We start from the raw sequence: 21581 nt of genomic DNA on the forward strand, positions 1-21581 counted from the left end.
TGGTTTCTAGTCTACAGAAACGACCAGTACCAGTTCCGAGCCTCTCCTGAGAAATGAATAGGAGCGATTTCTAACTTAGTTGCATCTGCGGTACGATCGACTCTAAAAAATTGTTCTGCTACAATCAACCAGCCCTCGACATCCATTCCATCAAATTTGGGAAAATCAACTTTCGTGAGTCTTGTGGGCGGAACATACTGCCTCTCCCTTGGTGACCCTGTTCGTGAAGACCCTGCACCATCTTCTGAACGATCATAGTTATCCTTAGTCGCCAAGGTATGTAACTGTTTTTCGATGGATCCGACTTTACTCTCCATCCATGTACGTACTTCCATTATCGTCTGATTCATTGCCTCTACCAATACACGCAGGGAATCGTTATCCGATTGATGCCTTGTTTTGACCATCGTGAAGATCGACTGCTTTGATACCAAATGATATGATTAAGAGGGGAGATGAGAAGAGAATCCAAGCCACTGACCGGAAATGGTAAGATGTGCTTAAAGGGGTATTAGAAATTAGATGAGAGATAAGAAGAAAAGAGCTGAGCTCATTGTCATTTCATAATTCTCAAATGATGAATCAGCTGAGGATATAAACCTTCAGAGAATCCAGCACGTGATTCTGTTACAACCATATGATGAGGTGGCCCAAAGGACAGGGCCAAAATGCAAATAAAAGATAAGTTCAGGGATTAACATAAACAAAGTCTAACAGAAAACAAATAAACTGTAATAATAAAATAGAAATAGATTCTGGATCAGATGGTCTCAAATGCTCCACGTGTCACGTCCTCCTCCGTCCGATCAGGTACAAATTGTAACAGTATGATTATGAAGCAAGTATGTCACCGTGATTTGAAATTAGAGAACACATTATTGGATGAAAGTACTACTTTACGACTGAAGATCTATGATTTTGGGTATTCCAAGGTATGATTAGATAAGAAGATGATGAAAACTGTGAAATGTATTTCTGAATTGAATTCTCTAACAATTAAAATCATAGGCTAGATATATCTGTTGTAAAACTATAGCAAATCATCTGATTCGAGTTTTAATTTTAGAATTCTGTAATACATTCTCAACCAAAGTACACGGTTGGGACACCTACATATATAGCTCCTGAAGTTTTAGTCAAGAAAGAATATGATGGCAAGGTAAAATGAACTCATTTTATGGGGCATTATTATTTAATCTTTTTTACGAAGGCTAACGTTCATCAAATTAACTTATTTGTTATTCATTTTTGCAACTGTTTAATGTTTTGATTTTGATATCAAACTTTTAGGTCTAAGCTTCTCTTCAACAAAGTAATTGCTCATTTATTTTGTGTGTATTGTTCAATACTCCCTTTGAACTGTAAGTGATTTTTAGAATGGTATTTTAGTTGATGATTTGGATGATATGGGATAACCTTTCATCAAACAAGGCATGTTAGATGGTTATGCTATTGTTTAATATTTACTTCGAAAACATTAGTGAAAATTATATAACTATCAATCATATCTTTTATTATCTATATTGTGAATCTGATGGAGGTATAAATTATTGGGAAAATCATACCCTACACCAACTATGCTATGTTGGATATGTGGTGCAACCTTATTTTTGTCCAGTTCTGATATTAATATTAAGTATTAGTAACTTACATGTTTATTTGCTGCATACTAGAAAAGAAGTGAGGAACTTGGTTGCATATCTGGAGAAAACAATTCTGGAACTAATTTGCAAGTTGGTTCAGTGATGAGGTTAAATATAGTATGTTACTTTGTGTTTGGCATTATTTTGTTAAATTTCTTACAAGTGGAAGCTTGCTTAAATCACTTTTTCATCACTTTCATAAGATTTTTGGTTTGGCGGTTCTTAGAAACTTGGCAGGTTGTTATCTTGTTTCATCTTCATGAATATGCTAAGGAATGCATCATTCTGGATACATTATATCAGAAAATTGAACTAATTGATGAGGTAAGGCAGTCATTACTAGGACTGAATTTTTGTAAAAGAACACTGTTGTTGAAAATTGTAAGATATATTTTTTCCATCTCACATTGGGTCAGGCCGTCATATATGTCTCCAGTAGTAAGAGTATTAAACTAAGAGAGTGATGTCTTATGTTTGAATCCAATTAGGAACACCTTGATTGAAGTGGGTTATAACAGTGGGATGTTGTGCTAGCCTTGCTAGGGGAAAAAGACCTAGTCTAGAAAAACAGTGATTATATAGTATTTACAACTAGTTTTTGAATGCAAAAAGATCTGTTACATCACATGTTATATTTCTCTTGTGAATGTCTTTTTATGCATTTATTTTATATACTAACAAACAAATAATTTGGTTGCAGATTAGAGATGCCAAGGTCAAAAGGGCTACACCGATTTAAGTTTAAGAAGATGAAAGAGAAAAAAATGAAATCTCTCTGATTAAAGGGAAAAAGTGAAATATCTCTTTGTTTTTAAGTGATTTTTTTGTTAGGATATTTAAACTTAATACTTGTAAGAAATAATTAGTTATTTTTTTTTAATTCTTATTATTAAAATTTAATTCATATATTTGAGATAGTCTTTTATTGAAATTCAATTAGTCTGTGCATTATGAGAAATAATTAGAAAAAACAAATTTTAAAGAAATATATTAATTTCTTACGGATATTTCTATGAAAAATTTCCAATAAAATTATACATTGGAAATTCTGGGGTAAAATCATCAAGAAGTTTTCTACGGATATTCCCACGAAAAATTTTCAATGAAATAATTCGTCGAAAATATCGTCGAAATATTCGTGGGAAAAACCGTCACAAATATTTATGACGGATTTAATATTCGTCGAAAGATTTACTGACGACCGAAATACCGACGTTGATATAACAAATGGAGAATATGTCACTAATTCTATATTCGTCAGAATTTCTGTAGGAAATATACGTCGCAAATGCCTTATTTTCTTGTATTGTGTCATTTGTCAACTATGTTTATTAATGTGATGAAATTTGAAATGTTAGGATGACTCCTATAACTATAAGAAAGCATGAATCGGGTAGTTCCAAACGCAAAAGAATAAAGGAACGAGACAAATTTATTCAAAGTCAATCAGGGGCTATGGATAAATTTGTTTTCAATAAAGGGAACGAAACACAATGTTCAGGGGATATATGGGTAGATGTAGACATTAATGTTGGTGTAGAAGAAAATGTAGAGCAATCAATGGAGACTCAAACACCTTCTGAGGAAGATGTTGATATTGGCCTAGAAGAAAATATAGAGAATCAAATGGAGGAATCTTTTGAAGTAGATATTGATGTTAATGTAGAAGAAACTATGGAGCCTGGTTTGGAAGGGAATGATGATATTCCCAACATCTTTGATCCTAAAAATTGGGATAATCTTGCTTCTAAATTGGGGATTTATTGGTGAAAAAAGGTCCTCTAAGAGATGTGTTGAAAGGAAAAGGTCCGAAAATGGATCAAATAACAGACGTTTCACATCTGAATTCTATACTATGCACTTATTAAATGGGCAGAAGTATCATCGAGATTGGCTTGTGTATTGTAAGGATCTTGACAGAGTATTATGTTTCTACTGTAAAGTCTTCAAAACCAAACGACAACTTTCTCAGTTAGCACATGATGGAATAAGGGATTGGGGGCACATTTCTCACAGTTTGATGCAACATGAACGAAGTTCAGACCATATAACTTTATACTTGAATTGGGTTGAGTTACGTGAACGAATAAAAACTAATCAAGTAATAGATAAAGTTTTGCAGGATCAAATCAAATTAGAGACTGAACATTAGCGAAATGTACTACAGAGATTGTTTGCAGTCATGAAATATTTAGCTAAACAAAGCTTGGCGTTTCGTGGAACTAATGAAAAGATTTATGATGAAAGCAATGGAAATTTTATGGCTTTAGTTGAAATGGTTGCTGAATGAGATTTGACCTTGAAGGAGAATTTACAAAGAAAACAAAATCATGAAATTCAGTTTCTTTATTAAAGTTACAAAATTCAAAATGAGTTGATACTCTCTATTGCTGCTAAAATCAAAGGTACAATCCTGAAAAGAATAAAAGAAGCCAAGTATTTTTCAGTAATACTCGATTGTACTCCTGACATAAGTAAGAAAGAACAAATGACATTGATAATAAGGTGTGTTGATGTCTCCACGGTTCCAATAAAGGTACAAGAATATTTTTTGCAATTTTTGGTTGTGAATGAGACAGAAGGTCAAGGGTTGTTTGAAAAATTAAAGAATGTGTTACATCATATTGGTCTTGATATTGATGATGTCAGAGATCAAGACTATGATAATGGATCAAACATGAAGGGGAAATATAAAGGTGTACAAAGAAAACTACTAGACATTACTCATAGAGCATTTTATACACTTTGTTCTACACATTCTCTCAATTTGACATTATCTGATGTTGCAAACTCTTGTCAAAAAGTAGAAGAGTTTTTTGGAGTTGTTCAACGTATTTACACCTTATTTGCAGACTCTACTAAAAGGTGTGAAATTTTGAGAGAAAATGTATCAGAAAAAGGTTACACTTTGAAATCATTATCGACAACACGGTGGGAAAGCAGAGTTGTTAGTGTGAAGGCAATAATTACTCAAGCTCTTGAAATAAGAGAAGTTTTACATCAGCTTGCCGAGAAAACAACAGATTCTTGTATTAAAAGTGAAGCCAAGTGTCTAGCAGATTATGAACTTGGAAAATTTAAATTTATTGTAGGGATGGTTATTTGGTATAATATCTTGGCTAAAGTGAATATTGTCAGTAAACAATTGCAGTCTGAAAATATGCGGATTGATGTAGCAATGAGTAGTGTGAAGGCACTTATTGCATTCTTTAGAGAGTACAGAGAAGTAGGGGTTGAGAATGCGTTGAATTGTATATTGATTCAGTATTTCTAGAGAAGAAAAAGAAAAGAAAAGTTCTTAAGAAAAAACATTTTGATGAGATTGACTCTGAAAATCAGCCATCTGAACCACCTATTGAAGAATCAAGTCAAGAATCCTTCATAATTCATTACTTTTTATACATAATTGATGAAGCAATCGGTTCATTGGATAAAAGGTTTGAGCAATATGAGCAATATGAGCAATATGAGGAGACATTTGGGTTTTTATTTACGGCAGAGAAGCTGAAGTCCTTGGATTCTGTTAACCTAAAAAGAAGCTGCAACAATCTTGAGAAGAAGCTGGAGAATGGCCACACTTCTGACATTAACGGTGAAGATTTATTAAATGAATTGAGACTATTACAAAAACATTTACCAAATGAGCTTGATTCAACCAGTGCAATCCTAAATTTCTTGAAAAGAGCTAATTGTTATCCTACTAGTTGTCTTGCATATAGAATTATGTTAACAGTTCCAATGACAGTAGCATCAGCTGAGAGAAGTTTTTTCAAAACTAAAAATATTGAAATCTTACTTGCGTTCGACCATGTCACAAGAAAGACTAAATGCTTTAGCTTTGATTTCTATTGAACATGAGTTCTTGGAAAAGCTTGACTATGATAGGTTAATTGATGATTTCGCATCCAAGAGTGCAAAAAAATCAATTTTCAGAAAATAGTATTGCATTAGCTGATTCAAATTGGTAAAATTCTAGTAGAATTGTATTGCATGTCGTGTCTTTGTAATAGATTTCAAACTTTTGGTCATTCCTTTTGAAGACAATGTAACAAGAGCATTTGTTATTGAAGTAAATTCAATAAGCTTTACCATAAAATTTGCCTTGTTTTTTTTATCTTTTTGTTGTTGTGATCTTAATTGTTGATATGCGTAGATATTTATTTATGATATTATGTTTGTAGTTTTGGTGTTTTTCTTTTTTTGGAGTACTTAGGGCCGCATTTGATATCTCGCACAAGGCTTTCAAACATATTGGGCCGGCACTGATTACTGATTTTATAACTTTTTAAATGGTTTAGATATTTATGGTATAAATTCAAACAAAAATAAATATTAAAGAAGATATTTTGAATATAAATAAATGTAAAATCAACCATTTTAAACAAAATTGTGTATAGGAAATATTATATCTATTATTCTAAAAAATAAATAAATATATGAGAAATAATTATGACAATAAATTTGGGAGAGAATGATGTGCGGATGACACATATTCCATTTTTCAAATTCTCTTCCAATATCATTCCTCTATATATATATATATTTTATAGAAAATTTCTAAACTTTTGAAAAAGTATTATTTAAAGTTGTATAATTTTACTCTAAGAATGTTTAATAAATTAAGATAGGTGTGATAATTAACAATAATATATTTTTAATGACTAAAATATTTTCATGTATTAACATATTATATGTGAATGTGTTACAAAGACGTGGGCAGTGAAATGACTATCATTTTACCTACCTCCTCATTTATTCTATGGTGGGATAATATTGGTATTCCTTTTTTTTTATAATTTGATAATACCGTATTTCATACTAGTAAAAATACACACAATTTGTACTCTTGTGAAAAATCTGAATTCATCACATAAATTTGCACTTTTCGAGACTTTAGTAACTAATTAAAATCACGAGATCATATTTCTACTTTATTTATTATTCATTTTCTTATTTTATTTAATTCTTTTATTTTGTTGTGGTTCCATTTATTCTTAAATTTTGTACTTCTTGTTATATTTAATTCAATGAGAATGTCACATAGCTTTAGATAAAAAAAATAAATAAGACTTAAAATTATGACTTATTAAATACATGAACAGTAATAAGTTAATCTAAAAAATATCATCAAAACATAACCTAACAAATAACATCAAACTAAAGGAAATATCAATAAAGAATGATGCAATTGATTGGGTAGGTTTATACATAAATGTATAACTAATTCGTTGACTTCAAGAAAATTTTAATGTCGGTTTCAATATATTAGCCGGCTCGGCTGATTTTACTGGATTACCAAAAATCATGATTAAATAATAAAATTATAAATAAAATCTGGTTTAAAAAATATCAATAATAATAATGAATTAATATAAATGAGTTTAGCATCATTTTTTTTTTAATTATTATATAGTTTTAAACGCATTTGAATATTTTGATAATTTAATTTGATGTCCAATGATCATTCTTAGTTGTGATTAAATTATCCATAGTTTTAATTTGTTTTTTCTAAATAATATTTGTTTGATGGAATTGATAAAAAATAAGTTTTTTTAATTTTTTATTTCAATTACACCCTCCTTCCATCTTTTCTATATATATATATATATATATATATATATATATTAATAATAATAATACTTTTTAAAATAAAATAATTTAATTTATATTAAATTAAATTTTAAAATATAATAAAATAAATATTAACTTTTATTAATAATAATAAAATATATATGAATACTAATTTTATAAATTATTATTACTAAAATTAAATGTTATATTAGATAATATAATATGTTATAATTTTATTTATATTGTAAATTTATTTTAATTAATAAAAAAAATTTAAATAAAAAAATGTCTTAATTTAATTTATATTAAAATAAATTTTATAATATAATAAAATAAATGATATATATATTAATATTAACTTTTATTAATATAAAATAAAATATATATATATATATATATAGTTGGTAATTTTAGTATTTTAATGGATAGTGAAGGATAATTTTAGATGGGTTTTTTATAAATTTTTCTTAAATTACATTATAATATTTTTATTTTATTAAACTGAAAAAATATAAACTTAAATTAATTAATGTATTTATTTTAAATGATTGTTTAGATTTAGTTTATATTTATAAAAAATGTTAAAATAAATTTTTTTATAAATATTTAATTTAGATGAGGTATATTCATAAATTAATTAATATTTGTTATTCAAATATATTGATTTTATTTTTTAGTATAACTATTTATTTATTTAAATTATTTTAAAATTTAAATATTATATTATATAATATGGTATGTTTTAGTTGGATTTATATTGTGTTTTAATTTTTATTTAGGTAATTAATAAAAATAATATTAAATTTAATTAAAGAATAGTTTTATTATTAAAATGATAAAATAAATTAATTAAATGATTGATATGATGTCCCAATAATCCATTCATCAATCAAGTGAAGACCTTAGTTGCTATTAATTATCCATATTTTTAAAATTATAACCATGCTAGGTTGATTTAACGATTCAATCACACCAAACTGTCAAACGAAGCTGAATTTAATTTTAGGACATGCATATAACCATCAAATTGACACTAAAATTAGAATTAGAATTAAAATTAGAATTATGGTCCAATTCTAATTATTAAGTTTGGTAAATCTTTAATATTAAAAATTTGAATTTAAAATATAATTTTAATGAAATTCAATCTATTGTAATTTTATAGTTCTTAGTTCTACTTTTTTTTAGTTCGGAATTGTAATTCTATTTTCTTAATGTTTGTAAGGGTACCCCGACCTTTGTCCTGTTCCATAACTTAGCACGTGTTTGTGAGACACGTGACAATATGGAAGGACTACCGCGAGGAAGCTCGAGGTTCGATGCGTTTCAATCTTGGTTTGCGTGCCAGACATCTTTTAAAATGAAACATTTAGTTTATAAAAATTTTTGAAAAACCTGGAGCGGTAAGAAATTAATTATGTAAAAATAATTAATACTTTGTTCAAATTTTAATAATTTGGGAGGCTAAATATCAATTTAACTTGAGCCCGATTTAAATTAATTAAACATAATCAATTTAAAGATTATTTATTAGAAAATCAGAGTCGCCAAGAGATTTTATGAAAATCAATAAAATGATACGTGTACAAACGTATTTATACTAGTGTTTCTGAAAAAGGTGGTTCGTTGTATATTATACTCGGGAAAAGACTTTTGCGCTATGTCCACTACGCCCGCCTAAGGACGGTTTTCAAAATTCTTCTAAATTAAACAAAGTCTGGCTTCTATAAATCTAATTATAACATTCCTTATCTTTAATTAGTAGTCCATGGGTCCTATATGAGGATCGACTTTAAATAATTGTACAAAATTACTTAAAGAAGAGGTGTGTACCTATTGCGTTGATGTTCAGATTTAACAAAACCTGAAAATATCAGAGGAGAATATCAGAATTTAAACATAAATTCTAAATGAGCCCTTATCCAAAACATTGGTTTAGGTGATATCCCGAAAATGTAAAAAATGTCATTTCTGACCTTTCGAGATTATTTGAAAATGGGTTTTGGGGTCCCAAAATTACGAAAATAACTATGGGTTTTGAAAAGTGAAACCAAATAGGCCTTAAGACCAGAGTCCTAGGGTCTGGATTCATTTTGGCCGATGTGGGCTCGGTCGGGCTCGATTATGACTGGGGTGGTTTGGACCATGGCTCGATCGTATGGGTTAAGGGACTGGAGATCCTAGTCTTGAGCTTGGGAGGCTCGGTCCCAAACTCGGATGGCTCGGTCCCAGGTCAAGTTTGTCGGTCTAGGTACTTGGTCCTAGGGTTAGGTAGTTATCGGTCTTAGGTCTACGGTTAAGGTCAAGTTTGTCGGTACTAGGTTAAGTGGAGGCTCGGTCCTAAGGTTATGTTTCTTGGTCCTAGTCCTTGGTCCTAAGATTAGAGTGCTCGGTCCTAACCCTCGGTCCTAATAGGTTAGAAAGTTTGTTCATAATCCTCGATCCCGGACCTCGGTCCTAGCTAAAGAACACCGATCGTGGCACTCGGTCCTAGCTGAAGAACATCGGTTGTGGCCATCAGTCCTAGTTGAAAAACCTCGGTCGTGGATGAAGAACACCGGTCGTGGCTGAAGAACACTAGTCGTGGAATTCGGTCGTGGCCCTCGGTCCTATTTTCTTGGTCCTCGGTCCTGTTTTCTCGGTCCTAGGCAAAAACTTAGGACTAAATGTTCTTATTTTGGACCAAAATTTTAAAAGTCCATAACTTTTGATTGGGATGATGAAATCAAGATCCGTAAGCTATAGTAAGTTCATATGATCATGAAGAACAAAAGTCCTAACATAAATCATGATTTTGAAACCCTTACAAGGATCAATTTTAAAACACTATTTCTAGGTCAAATTATAGGATCTTTTAAATTAGGCCATTTTAAGGCCTGATTTTTGTTTCATTAGCTTTGAAATGATGAATATAGTTGATCTAAACCAAAACAAGAATATCATAACATCATTAAAATAATTTTTGAAAATTGAATCAAAATCTAACTTTTTTTTTCAAAAACTCAATTTGATCAAACATTATCAAATGATGAAACAGTTGCTTAGATTTCATCCTAACATGTTTACAAACATGTATACCAACTAATTGGATCAACAAATCCAGATTAAAAGAAATAACACAAAGTTTTAAAAATCCAGATTTTCAAGCTTTTTTTCTAAACTTTCAGTTTAATCAAACATGATCAAAAACTTGATTACAGTTGTTTGGAAATCATTCAAACATGTATACAAATATGTATAGCAACTATTTGAACCAAAAAATTCGAATTTAATCCAAGAACATAAGATTTCAAAAAATCTAGTTTTCAAGTTTGATTTTCGGAAACTTTTTATTCATATAGATTTGATCTAATTTCTTTCAACAGAAAGCATATATGTGATCAACAGAAATCATATATGTGATATATAGAACGATTCTCAACAAAGAAATTCCATAATCAATGTTAATAACAAGATCAAATCGATCAAACAATTTTTTTTGAAAATATTCAAAATTTTCAATTACAAATCAAAATTCATGGCTTCTGGAATTATACCAACAGTTGGAGAACACTCCTGGGAGGTGTTGGAAGTGATCCAGAAGTTTGGCTCACCAGAGAAAGTTTTGACAAAAACTGTTCTTGGCCTGAATTTGTAGGTCTTCGTCTGAAGTGAATTGGGGTGTAATTGATGGCTATTGTTTGATGATTTGGTAGTAGAAGGGTATGGGGTATTTATATTAGGGGAAAGTCGGTTGAGGAGGGTTAATTTAAGAAGAAATTAACCTCCTACGAGCTTATCCCTAAAATCCTATCCGACAATTGGTAGCCTGATAAAGTTTTAGATAGAGGACTATCTAGGCACTAACGAGAGGAACGTGTAGGAGAAGAAATTAGCGGATTTGATCACATGTGGCCGAAGCTAGAGCTTTTGGAAGATTGGACACCGGCGAGGTCGCGATTCCTGCAAACGCAACGTTCCAACAAAGAAGACGACTGAAACGACGCTGTTTCGCCTAACACCGTCTGTGTTCCGTCCGTGGTGTCACGGCTTAGTCTTTCTACCAACGATCCGTGCAGCACTAGTTACGATCTTCGCAAGAACGAATAACTAGTCAGCATTACTCGACGCAACACTCGACGCAACACTCGACGCTTAATATAATTAACACAAGAATTCTAGAGAGAGAGTAAACTCTTACAAAGAATAATATTATATCACTTGAATACTTGGTGATTTACAATGTAATACATCAAATGTATTTATAGGACTAATTCTAACTATTACATTAATGACACAATAATTTAGGATATTCCTTATAAGTGTCAATTAGCGATGCACTAATTTAGGGTATTCCTTCTAATTACCAATTAGTGATGCACTAATCAAGGACATTCCTTTTAACTATCAATTAGTGATGCGTTAATCAAGGACATGTCTTTTAACCGTCAATTAGTGATGCGCTAATCAAGCACATGCCTTCCAGCTAGAATATTCCTTGAGTTGGGCTTAAGAAGACTTAAGCGGGTTTAAGCATCCTCCTCTTCTTGGGCCAGGAAGATTGGGTCGTGACATTCTCCCCCACTCAATCTGGAGGCGTCCTCGTCGCATCCTCCTTGTAGGCCTGGATGATGTCTTCACATATGATAAAAGTTTTTAGCGACATGTTAGCTTTCCAACCCATTTTTTCTCTAAAAATGGGCCTTTGTATTGCCTCACAAGCCCCTTGTGAACTTTGGAAAATCGTCTCCCTTGATGGAGGAGAAGTTTTACTATCACTCGGTTTCCTCTGAACTCCAAGTGTCTTCTCTTCTTGTCCTCCCATTTCTTCATTCTTTTGGCGGCCTTGGCTATTTCGCACTTCTTTTTCTTGAAGAGCAACTCATCCGGTTGCCTCTTCGATTCCTCCAATTTGAGAGATTTTAATGCGATAAAGAACCACCGCCGATTGTTTAGTACATTTGACTAACTCTTCTCTGTGATCCACCTCTCTCTTATGGTGTGGTTTCTTTGATAATCCAACGAGCATTACATCATGACCTTTCTCTAGGACAGTTGTAACTTCTGGAGGTATCTTTTCTTTAGACACTGTTTTCTCATCTTCTTTCACGGTTATAAAAAATAATGGGTTGGTCTTATTTGCACCTTTGGAGAGTTGCATGACAGATAAGTGCCTTAGTTTCTCTCTTTCCATCTCTTGTTAAAATTATTGTGCAGGTATTGTCTTGCTCTAGAATGTACATCGTATTAGCATAAGGGAGTAGGAAGGCATTTACCTTGTTTAGAAACTCTATGCCGAGAACCATTTTGTAGTCGTCCATGTCAGTAATGGAGAAGTCTAGATGGCCAGTCCACTCCCCCAAGTTGAAGACTAAAGGCACCTGAGGCAGATTCCATATTGTTCTTCATTCTCATCAGGGTGCTGGCGACTGTAAAGGCAGAAAATACCCTGGGAGAATTGATTTTCTCAGGTTCACCCATCGGAACCCCCAAATGCTCCAACAATCGACTTAGTTGAGCCGCGAACGTTATGCTTTCCTTGTTCGCCTGGTTGATAGAAAAGCTAAGGTTTTGTAAAAGAGTTGAAGCCCAGTTTACCTGGATTCCCTTTGAGATGGCGCACATATAGTCAAAACGATCTTGACTATAGAGATGGAAGGAACCAGCCTTCCCTTGGAGTGTTTTGCTATCACATCGTTTAGCAAAATATAGTGAGGTTTGAGGACCTTCTTACTTCCATTTACATGAATCATCGAACCATCAGCAAAAAAAGCTTTCTTCATCTCTTGCATTATATCTGATGAGAGAAGCATGTCGAAAGTATGCCCCTCCGTCGGAAGTTCAAAGAACTCCGCATAAACAGTCTCGTCGAATGATACTTCCACGCCATTAACGGTTGCTACGATAGAGTCGCCTACCATTGTTGCAGATTTGAAGAACTCGTGAACTTCCTTTTCGTAGAATATGAAAGGACATCCAAGATATTTTCTCAAACCAGAATACTCTAGGGTTCTAAACATATCCACCACTTCCGGTTGATCGAAAGTGTAGACCGATGGAAAGTCCACCTGCAATGTACAATGACCCAGCGTGATTCTCTTGTTCACCATTTTTAGAGGAATATGAACAGACACAAGATTAAGAGAGATTTAGAGAGAAAGATGCAAAGAAAACTAGGGTTCTTAATAATCTTGAGAGATGAAAAGTTTTCAAACTCATGCAAGGATGTCCTTATATAGATAGAGAAAAGATATACAGAATAACCGTCACTATTCTTAAGGGTATGGCCCATCAATTAATGTTAGACGTCCTTTCCAAAGAGTCATAATTAAAAATGAGGGTATATCAGTCATTCTCTCTAAACTTGAAAGACATGTGTCTTCATGTTGTTAAGAGATGACTGTTTAATATTTGAGCGGGAAAAATGGATAGCTCTTCACGTGGGACAGTTGTCCTTGATCAGTCTAATCGGCACATAGTTAGACATTTTTCTTACTGCACAAATCCATACAACTAAACGTCTATTAGACGGATGGGTCCATTAGACGCATACGTCTAATTCCGTGTTGTGAAGATTACGTCTAATGTCTATTAGACGTGTACGTCTAATTACGCATGAACACCACGTGTTAGACGTGTGTTTGGTTAGACGTGAGCATCATCTTGCTCATGACGTAAAAACGTCTAACGTCTATTAGACGTGTACGTCTAACCGCGTAGGTTTTAAACCTCAACATATAGACTTAGTTGTATAGATTGTGAGCAAAAATACGTCTAAGTACAAACCGTTTCTTTTAGACATCCTTGTCTAATAGATCGATTAAGGTCATTTGTCTAGAGAGTATCTTTACTTTCAAAGTAATTTTCTCTCTCATTTTGTATAGGGACAGAAAAGCATAAGAAACGGTTTTTGTGGTCTAAAGACCAAAAATATTTTTAACAAATAAAAACATTTAATCTACTAGAATGGAAAGGGTCATTATTGATCTTCTAGGTTGTATACTCAAAATAGTATTTTTCCTGCTTCCTTCCTGCAATGCTCCTGCATCACCTACAAAAGAAACTATTTACACATTTTGGTACACATATTTAATTGGGTCCTCGATCAATTAATCCCTTAGGAATCCATATTTGAGTTATAATTGTGGATTTCCCATTCTGCATTGTGATTAATGCATAGGATTTTGACTTAGCAGATGACTTCCTACTAGCCACTGATCTATTAGATTTTGAAGAAGACTTTCTTTTAAAACTCCTTGACTTAGAGTCAGGTTTTAGATTGCCAGACTTGCTGGCTGCTTCTAGCTTATTCTTAAGTCAGCTAATAGTCGGCGGAACATAAATTATTTCATTTTTGAAAGCTACTTCTTCATGAATAGGATCAGTTTCAATGTCAGGCATACTCCCTTTGACAAAACTTATTGGCTTAAGCTTGTCAGTTGCTGAGTTTGACTTTTTGTAGGACATGTTAGGGTCATTGCTATCAAATCCTAATCCGGATCTAGATCCAGCAGGTTTTAACTTGCTGATCTGATATTTGACAGATTCTCCAGACCTTGTCTATGCACAGACAACATAATTTAATCTCTTATTTTCTGATGAAAGAGTTTGAATCTGTTCTTTGAGTATCTCATTCTCAGATGAGATCTCTTCAACCTTCTTTTCGAAAACGTTTGACTCTTCAGTTTGAAATAGAATCGGTTTTTTATATCTGGTGAAGATTTAGTTTCATTTAGGGATTCTGCTAGCTTTCTGTACTCGATGACCATGTCATCTAGTGCAGCTACCAGTTATTCCCTTGAAAACCTTTCGGAAGAGAAATCAAATACCTCAGTCTACTAAGTCCTTTCTTCATCTTCTCTTGTCATGAAGCAGACTACCTTTTCTTCATCACTTTCACTGGATGAGAAGTAGGAATCACGGTTGTTTCGTTTGTTCTTCCCGTCACCTGCCATAAGAGCCTTCATCTCTTTTCCATCATCCTTTGCATTTTCACGTTTCGGCTTCCGGCATTCCGATGCATAATGACCTTTAATACCACAGTTAAAACACGTAAAATTAGCTTTAGATTTCTTAATGTCATTAGAATTTGAAGAGTTTGAGTTAGAGTTTCTCTTCTTTATGAAGTCGCCAAACTTCTTCACAAAGAGAGACATGGCGTCGCTGCTCAGCTGCTAAGCCGCCATCTTCACATCCGGAGCGGTTGGTGGCTCTTCAGCAGTCACCAGCGCCTTGGCAATGATAATAGATGTGGATTGATCTTCTTCCATCCTACAGTTCAGCTTGAACTCATAGGCCTTGAGATCAGCAAAGAGATCAAAGAGAGAGATCTTGTTAAGATCTTTGGATTCTCTCATTGTCATTGTCTTTATGTCCCATTCTCTTGGAAGAGCACGCATGACTTTAATAGCAAGCTCCCGGTTGCTATATGTCTTGCCTAGGATGGATAGGGAGGAGACAATCTTGTTGAATCTGGTGTCGAAATCGTTCATTGTTTCATCAGGACGCATCTTGAAGCTATCAAACTGCTGAGTGGCAACCATGATCTTGTTTTCCTTGGTTTGCTCGTTGCCCTCACACAGTTGGGTGAGTCTGTCCCAGACCTCTTTGGCAGTATCGCATTCGATAATGTAGTTGAACATACTATCATCGAGAGATCTGTACAAAACATCAAGAGCCATGTTGTTGAGGTTGTTCTGCCTCTTTTCCTCAGCGGTCCAGTCAGCCTTCTCCTTATCGATCTTGATAGGGCCTTCTGTGACAACACTCCACATGTCATCATGAAGAGAAGATAGATGAGCACAAACTCTTTTCCTCCATACAATGTAGTTTTCTTGAGAGAAGGTTGGAATGGTTGTAGCACTAGCATCTTTGGTTATGGTCGACATTTTTCAGGAAAAGCTTGAGAATAGAAACAGAGCTCTGATACCAATTGATAGGATCGACTTTATCGATAGAGACGGGGGTCTGAATATTGATGAAGGCTTATGAAAAACGGTTTGAAAGAAATCTTGTTAGAGATTTAATTCGCTTTCTATTCTACGCAAACACTTAAAACAGAATCAAGGCGGAATTGTTTAATTAGGTTTGAAGCTCAAGAGGAAAAATGTGAAGATGACAGAAATGAGAAGATACAACATTTTGTTGATGGATGTTCGAAGCAAACTCTCTTACGTCACCCCTTCTTCCAACCACCGGAAGGATTCACTATAATATGATTCGAATCAAATACAGTTTGCACACACTTAGCTCACTATTGAACAGAACACACTCTGTTCAGTTTACAAGATGAAGAATATCACTCAGCTAATGGTGTTTTTTTATTCTAGCTCTCTCTTGATTCACACATAGTACAATCAGGAAAGCAACTTACGGCTTGAATATTCAAAGAATTGATTTCTTAGTAGTTCTTCTCAGATAGTATTTCTTAGTTGATCGAATGGCAGTTCGTCCGTTGTCCTTGAGATTTGATAAATACTGGGCAGAGACTAACGGTCGAATCTTTAGAATGATACGTGGCACTCTTCCATTGGAAAGCCTCCATAGTACACAGAAGGTTCTGATCACAAGGATCGTGGTCGTACACCAACTGGTAGTGCGCCGAATATTCCATCAGAGATGTACCTACAAAACAAGTAATGTGAGGGAAATTCTCTTGCGTGGCATTCATTGGTTGTTTGAATATAGCTATCGTACTGATCTTCATTAGAAAGTGGAGCACGAGTAGAGTACAGCTATAGCACGTGGGTAGGCGGGTGATAGTTTCAAGCATACTGCTTAAGCATAACATTAGACGTATTTCAGTTAGACGACCTTGTCTAATGAAATCAAACGTCCCCGTCTAAGAGCATAATCCATTAGACTGCCTAGTTTAATGGGATTAGACTTACGTCTAATTACAATCACTTCAGACTAATCTGAAGGAGTTAGACTACACGTCTAACTTTCACCAATTAGACTACATGTCTAATTTTTGAAAAACTATTAGACTGCACGTCTAACTCCACTGAGTTAGACTGCACATCTAATTCCGGTTCTACTTCAGACTTGTCTGAAGGAGTTAGACTACATGTATAACTTTCAGGTTCTATTAGACTGCACGTCTAACTCCACGAGTTAGACTGCACGTCTAATTACAGTTCTACTTCAGACTTGTCTGAAGGAGTTAGACTACATGTCTAACTTTCTCTTTCCATTAAACTGCACGTCTAACTCCGCTGAGTTAGACTGCACGTCTAATTCCAAATATATTAGATTGCACGTCTAATTACGAGTCCATTATACTGCACGTCTAACTCCGTTAAGTTAGACTGCACGTCTAATTCCGAATTCATTAGATCACACGTCTAACTCCACGAGTTAGACTGCACGTCTAATTCCAAATATATTAGACTGCACGTCTAATTACGAGTTCATTAGACTGCACGTCTAACTCCGTTGAGTTAGACTGCACGTCTAACTCCGTTGAGTTAGACTGCACGTCTAATTCTGAATTCATTAGACCGCACGTCTAACTCCACGAGTTAGACTGCACGTCTAACTCCACGAGTTAGACTGCACGTCTAAATCCGAATATATTAGACTGCACGTCTAATTACGAGTATATTAGACTGCATGTCTAACTACGCTGAGTTAAACTGCACGTCTAATTCCTCTAGTTAGACTGCACGTCTAACACCGCTTAGTTAGACTACACGTCTAACTTCGCTAGTTAGACTACACGTCTAACTCTGTGCATCTAATGCAAAATCGGTCTAATGAGCCTCATTAGAACCAAGTCTAATCAAATTGTTCTTTAATACACCTACATCAAAAACAATTAGACGCAAAAGTTATTTCATCATCAAAATCCCAATAGTCAAACTATTTCAACACTAAGTCAAAATAATTTGACCCAACAGTCTCTTAACTTAGTTAAACATTCCCTAAATAAATTAATCATTTCTATTTTAACTTTAAATAATACAGTATTGGCAAAAATGATAAAATCCAAAGAAGATGGCTTCCACCAAAAGAGTAACTTCGTCCACGGTGAAATGAAAAAGACGAAGAAGATAAGTTGTAAAAAAAAACTTAAAATGAAAGATGGAAAATAGAAAAAGAGTTTTACTGAAAATTTAACAAGTTAAAAAGGGAAAGAAAAAATTAAAAAAATTAAAAAAATTATACTTAGTCATCCTATACTTGTTACAATATTATACCTCGTTTTAGGTATAAAGAGGGTTGACTCGACAAACCCTCGGGTTAGGCAACCCATTTACTAAATATATAAGATATTTAGTTAAAGTTTATTATTTTTTATACATAAAATGTTGTAACATATTGATTCAAGATATAAACTAGGAATTTTATTTGGTTATAGTTTAAATCTCATCAAATATTTTTTGAGCAAAATTTTAAAGTAGACCTAGGACAAAAAAGTCAATATTTTTTCTAAATGGGACTGGGACATTCTAAAACTCGGGACCAGGTATAAATTGTACCCCTCAATGACACTATATATATAATATTTTTTTTACCAAAATCAACTTAATTTTATTGTAGACACTAATATCATATATATATACACTGGCATATTATGTTATTTTCCACATGGCATGGGTCAGCACATAATTAATAAAATTAAGTTTATAGGCGGGTCAACTTAAAATCCGACCCAAGTATCTATTTACTCTCATATGTATATCCAAATTAACCACAACTTTCGTCCTGACAATCCGGACACTTTGAAAATTAAGTATTATTATATATAAATATTAAATATTATTAGCCTAGTTGGTTAAAGGGTTGTACTTATTTTGTTATGTTGCAAGTTCGAAACATACATATAACATTTTAAATTTTATTTTTAACCGTTTTAAGTTTATGGACAGATTAACACACAATCAACCCAAATATTCATTTACTCTCACATATATATCCAAATTAACCAAGTATTCAAATTAAGAGGTCTTGAATTCGAGTCCGTCAGACGAACAAATTCTACGCTTAGCTAAATGGTTAAATGTGTTTGTGGGTTATATGCTTAACCATTGTGGATATATATATATATATATATATATATATATATATATATATATATATATATATATATATATATATATATATATATATATATATATATATATATATATATATATATATATATATATATATATATATATATATTATCATTTGAACTTCTTTTAAATCATCTTATAATCTATATTTTTAAAATAACTATTAAAGTAATTATTATATTACATATTGACTTATAATCATATCTATTGATTTTTATAACATATTAGTATGTATATCTTTTTTAAATTTAAAATCATATATATATAATGATGCATAACTTTTAAAGTGTCTGAATTGCCGGGTCGAGAGTTGTGGTTAATTTAGATATATATGTGAGATTAAATGGATACTTGGGTCGGATTGTGGGTTGACCCGCCCATAAACTTAAAACGCTTAAAAATAAAAATAAAAATATTATATGTATGTTTCGAACTTGCAACATAACAAAACAAGTACAACCCTTTAACCAACTAGGCTAACAACACTTTATATTTTAAATTCAATACCAAATTTGATAAACACAGGACATTTTAATAATATAAGTTCAATTTTTAACTAACTAATCTATATATTTAATGATGCTTAATTTTTAAAGTGTCTGGATTGCCAGGTCGAGAGTTGTGGTTAATTTGGATATATATGTGAGAGTAAATGGATACTTGAGTCGAATTGTGGGTTGACCCACCCATAAACTTAAGCGGTTAAAAATAAAATTAAAAATGATATATGTATATTTCGAATTTGCAACATATAACAAAACAAGTACAACCCTTTAACTAACTAAGCTAACAACACTTTACAGTAAAACCTCAATAAATTAATACCCTTGGGACCGAGAAAGTTTATTAACTAATCGAAATATTAATTAATCGATAAATTAATAATTTATTAATTAATCGATAAATTAATAATTTATTAATTTATCGAGATATTCATGAATTTTAGTAAATTAAATAAATTCCTGAATGTAATTAAATCTAGATGCATGAATTTTAAACACGGGACATTTTAATAATATAAGTTCAACTTTTTAACTAACTAATTTATATACATATAATGATGCTTAATTTTTAAAGTGTTCGGATTACAGGGTCGAGAGCTGTGATTAATTTGAATATATATGTGAGAGTAAATGGATACTTGGGTCGGATTGTGGGTTGACCCGCCCATAAACTTAAAACGGTTAAAAATAAAATTCAAAATGCTTTATGTATGTTTCGAATTTGCAACATATAATAAAACAAGTGCAATTCGTTAACCAACTAGGCTAACAACACTTTATATTTTAAATTCAACACCAATGATGAACACGGGACATTTTAATAATATAAGTTCAATTCCTTAACTAACTAATATATATAATGATGCTTAATTTTTAAAGTGTCCGGATTGTTGGGTCGAGAGCTGTGGTTAATTTGGATATATATGTGAGAGTAAATTGATACTTTGGTCGGATTGTGGTTGACCCGCCCATAAACTTAAAATGGTTAAAAATAAAATTAAAAATGTTATATGTATGTTTCGAATTTGCAACATAACAAAAGAAGTACAACCCTTTAACCAAGTGTGATTGGGATGTGGTTTTCCAATGGATAATGGGCTGGTATAAATTAAAAGTGGTTAAAAAAATATGAATCAAATATTTGATTGACAAAGTGAAAGTGTAAGGTCACAAGATTAGAGGTTCATTCGGAAAAAATATGTGATGAAATATGTGAAAAGATAAGTTGTTTTTATCGAAGTGAATAAAATGATTAGAGTGTTTTATTTTTTATTTTAATATCATATTCGTGATTTATTAAAAATTTTAAATATTGAATACATAATATTATAGTTTTTTATTAATTTATTTTGTTTGTATTTATCCATAATGTTCCTGAAGAAGTTGGAATATGAGTAGTTATTTACTTAGATGAGGATCAAAATTATGAATGTGTTTAGGTTCGGATTATTAAATTTTAATCATTTTTTGTGTAACTTTTTTTTTGTCATCCGATGTAGATGGGTGAAAGAATATTTAGACTAAAATAATAAAAATAAAATTTCCCTATCTTTATTTTCGGAATCAATTTTTAATAACCTTTTTTTTTGGAAAACGGTTAAAATCATTTCATTAAAATCCCAAAAATGGGAGGGTCAAAGATCAAAGCTAGAGAAACTTTAGCTATAATTAGAGGATGACAATCAAACGACCCTAAAGAAAATGATTAGTAGCAATCAAACTTACAAACAAAGATTATACACTTTATCAAATCCTAATTATCTCAATCATGATTTTTATTTCCATATCAACCTGTTGTATCAACAGATTGTCTTCCTTTTCCCCTT

The 21581-nt window shown here is 32.3% G+C and overlaps 2 protein-coding genes across 2 annotated transcripts; both read left to right on the forward strand.

The window, feature by feature from the left end:
* The first annotated feature begins 764 nt into the window (after positions 1-764).
* On the forward strand, positions 765-3413 carry LOC124935292 (serine/threonine-protein kinase SRK2F-like). The gene is made up of 4 exons (XM_047475740.1): positions 765-932; positions 1067-1159; positions 1674-1750; positions 3002-3413. Exons 1-4 carry the CDS (start codon positions 765-767, stop codon positions 3411-3413), a joined length of 750 nt encoding a protein of 249 aa, XP_047331696.1.
* A 718-nt stretch (positions 3414-4131) lies between these two features.
* On the forward strand, positions 4132-5495 carry LOC124935300 (zinc finger MYM-type protein 1-like). Its single transcript, XM_047475747.1, has 2 exons — positions 4132-4875; positions 4983-5495. The coding sequence occupies exons 1-2, from the start codon at positions 4132-4134 to the stop codon at positions 5493-5495; spliced, it is 1257 nt and encodes a 418-aa protein (XP_047331703.1).
* The last annotated feature ends 16086 nt before the right edge of the window (positions 5496-21581 follow it).

The sequence above is a fragment of the Impatiens glandulifera genome, chromosome 1 (assembly GCF_907164915.1).
Source record: "Impatiens glandulifera chromosome 1, dImpGla2.1, whole genome shotgun sequence".
NCBI classification, from domain to species: domain Eukaryota; kingdom Viridiplantae; phylum Streptophyta; class Magnoliopsida; order Ericales; family Balsaminaceae; genus Impatiens; species Impatiens glandulifera.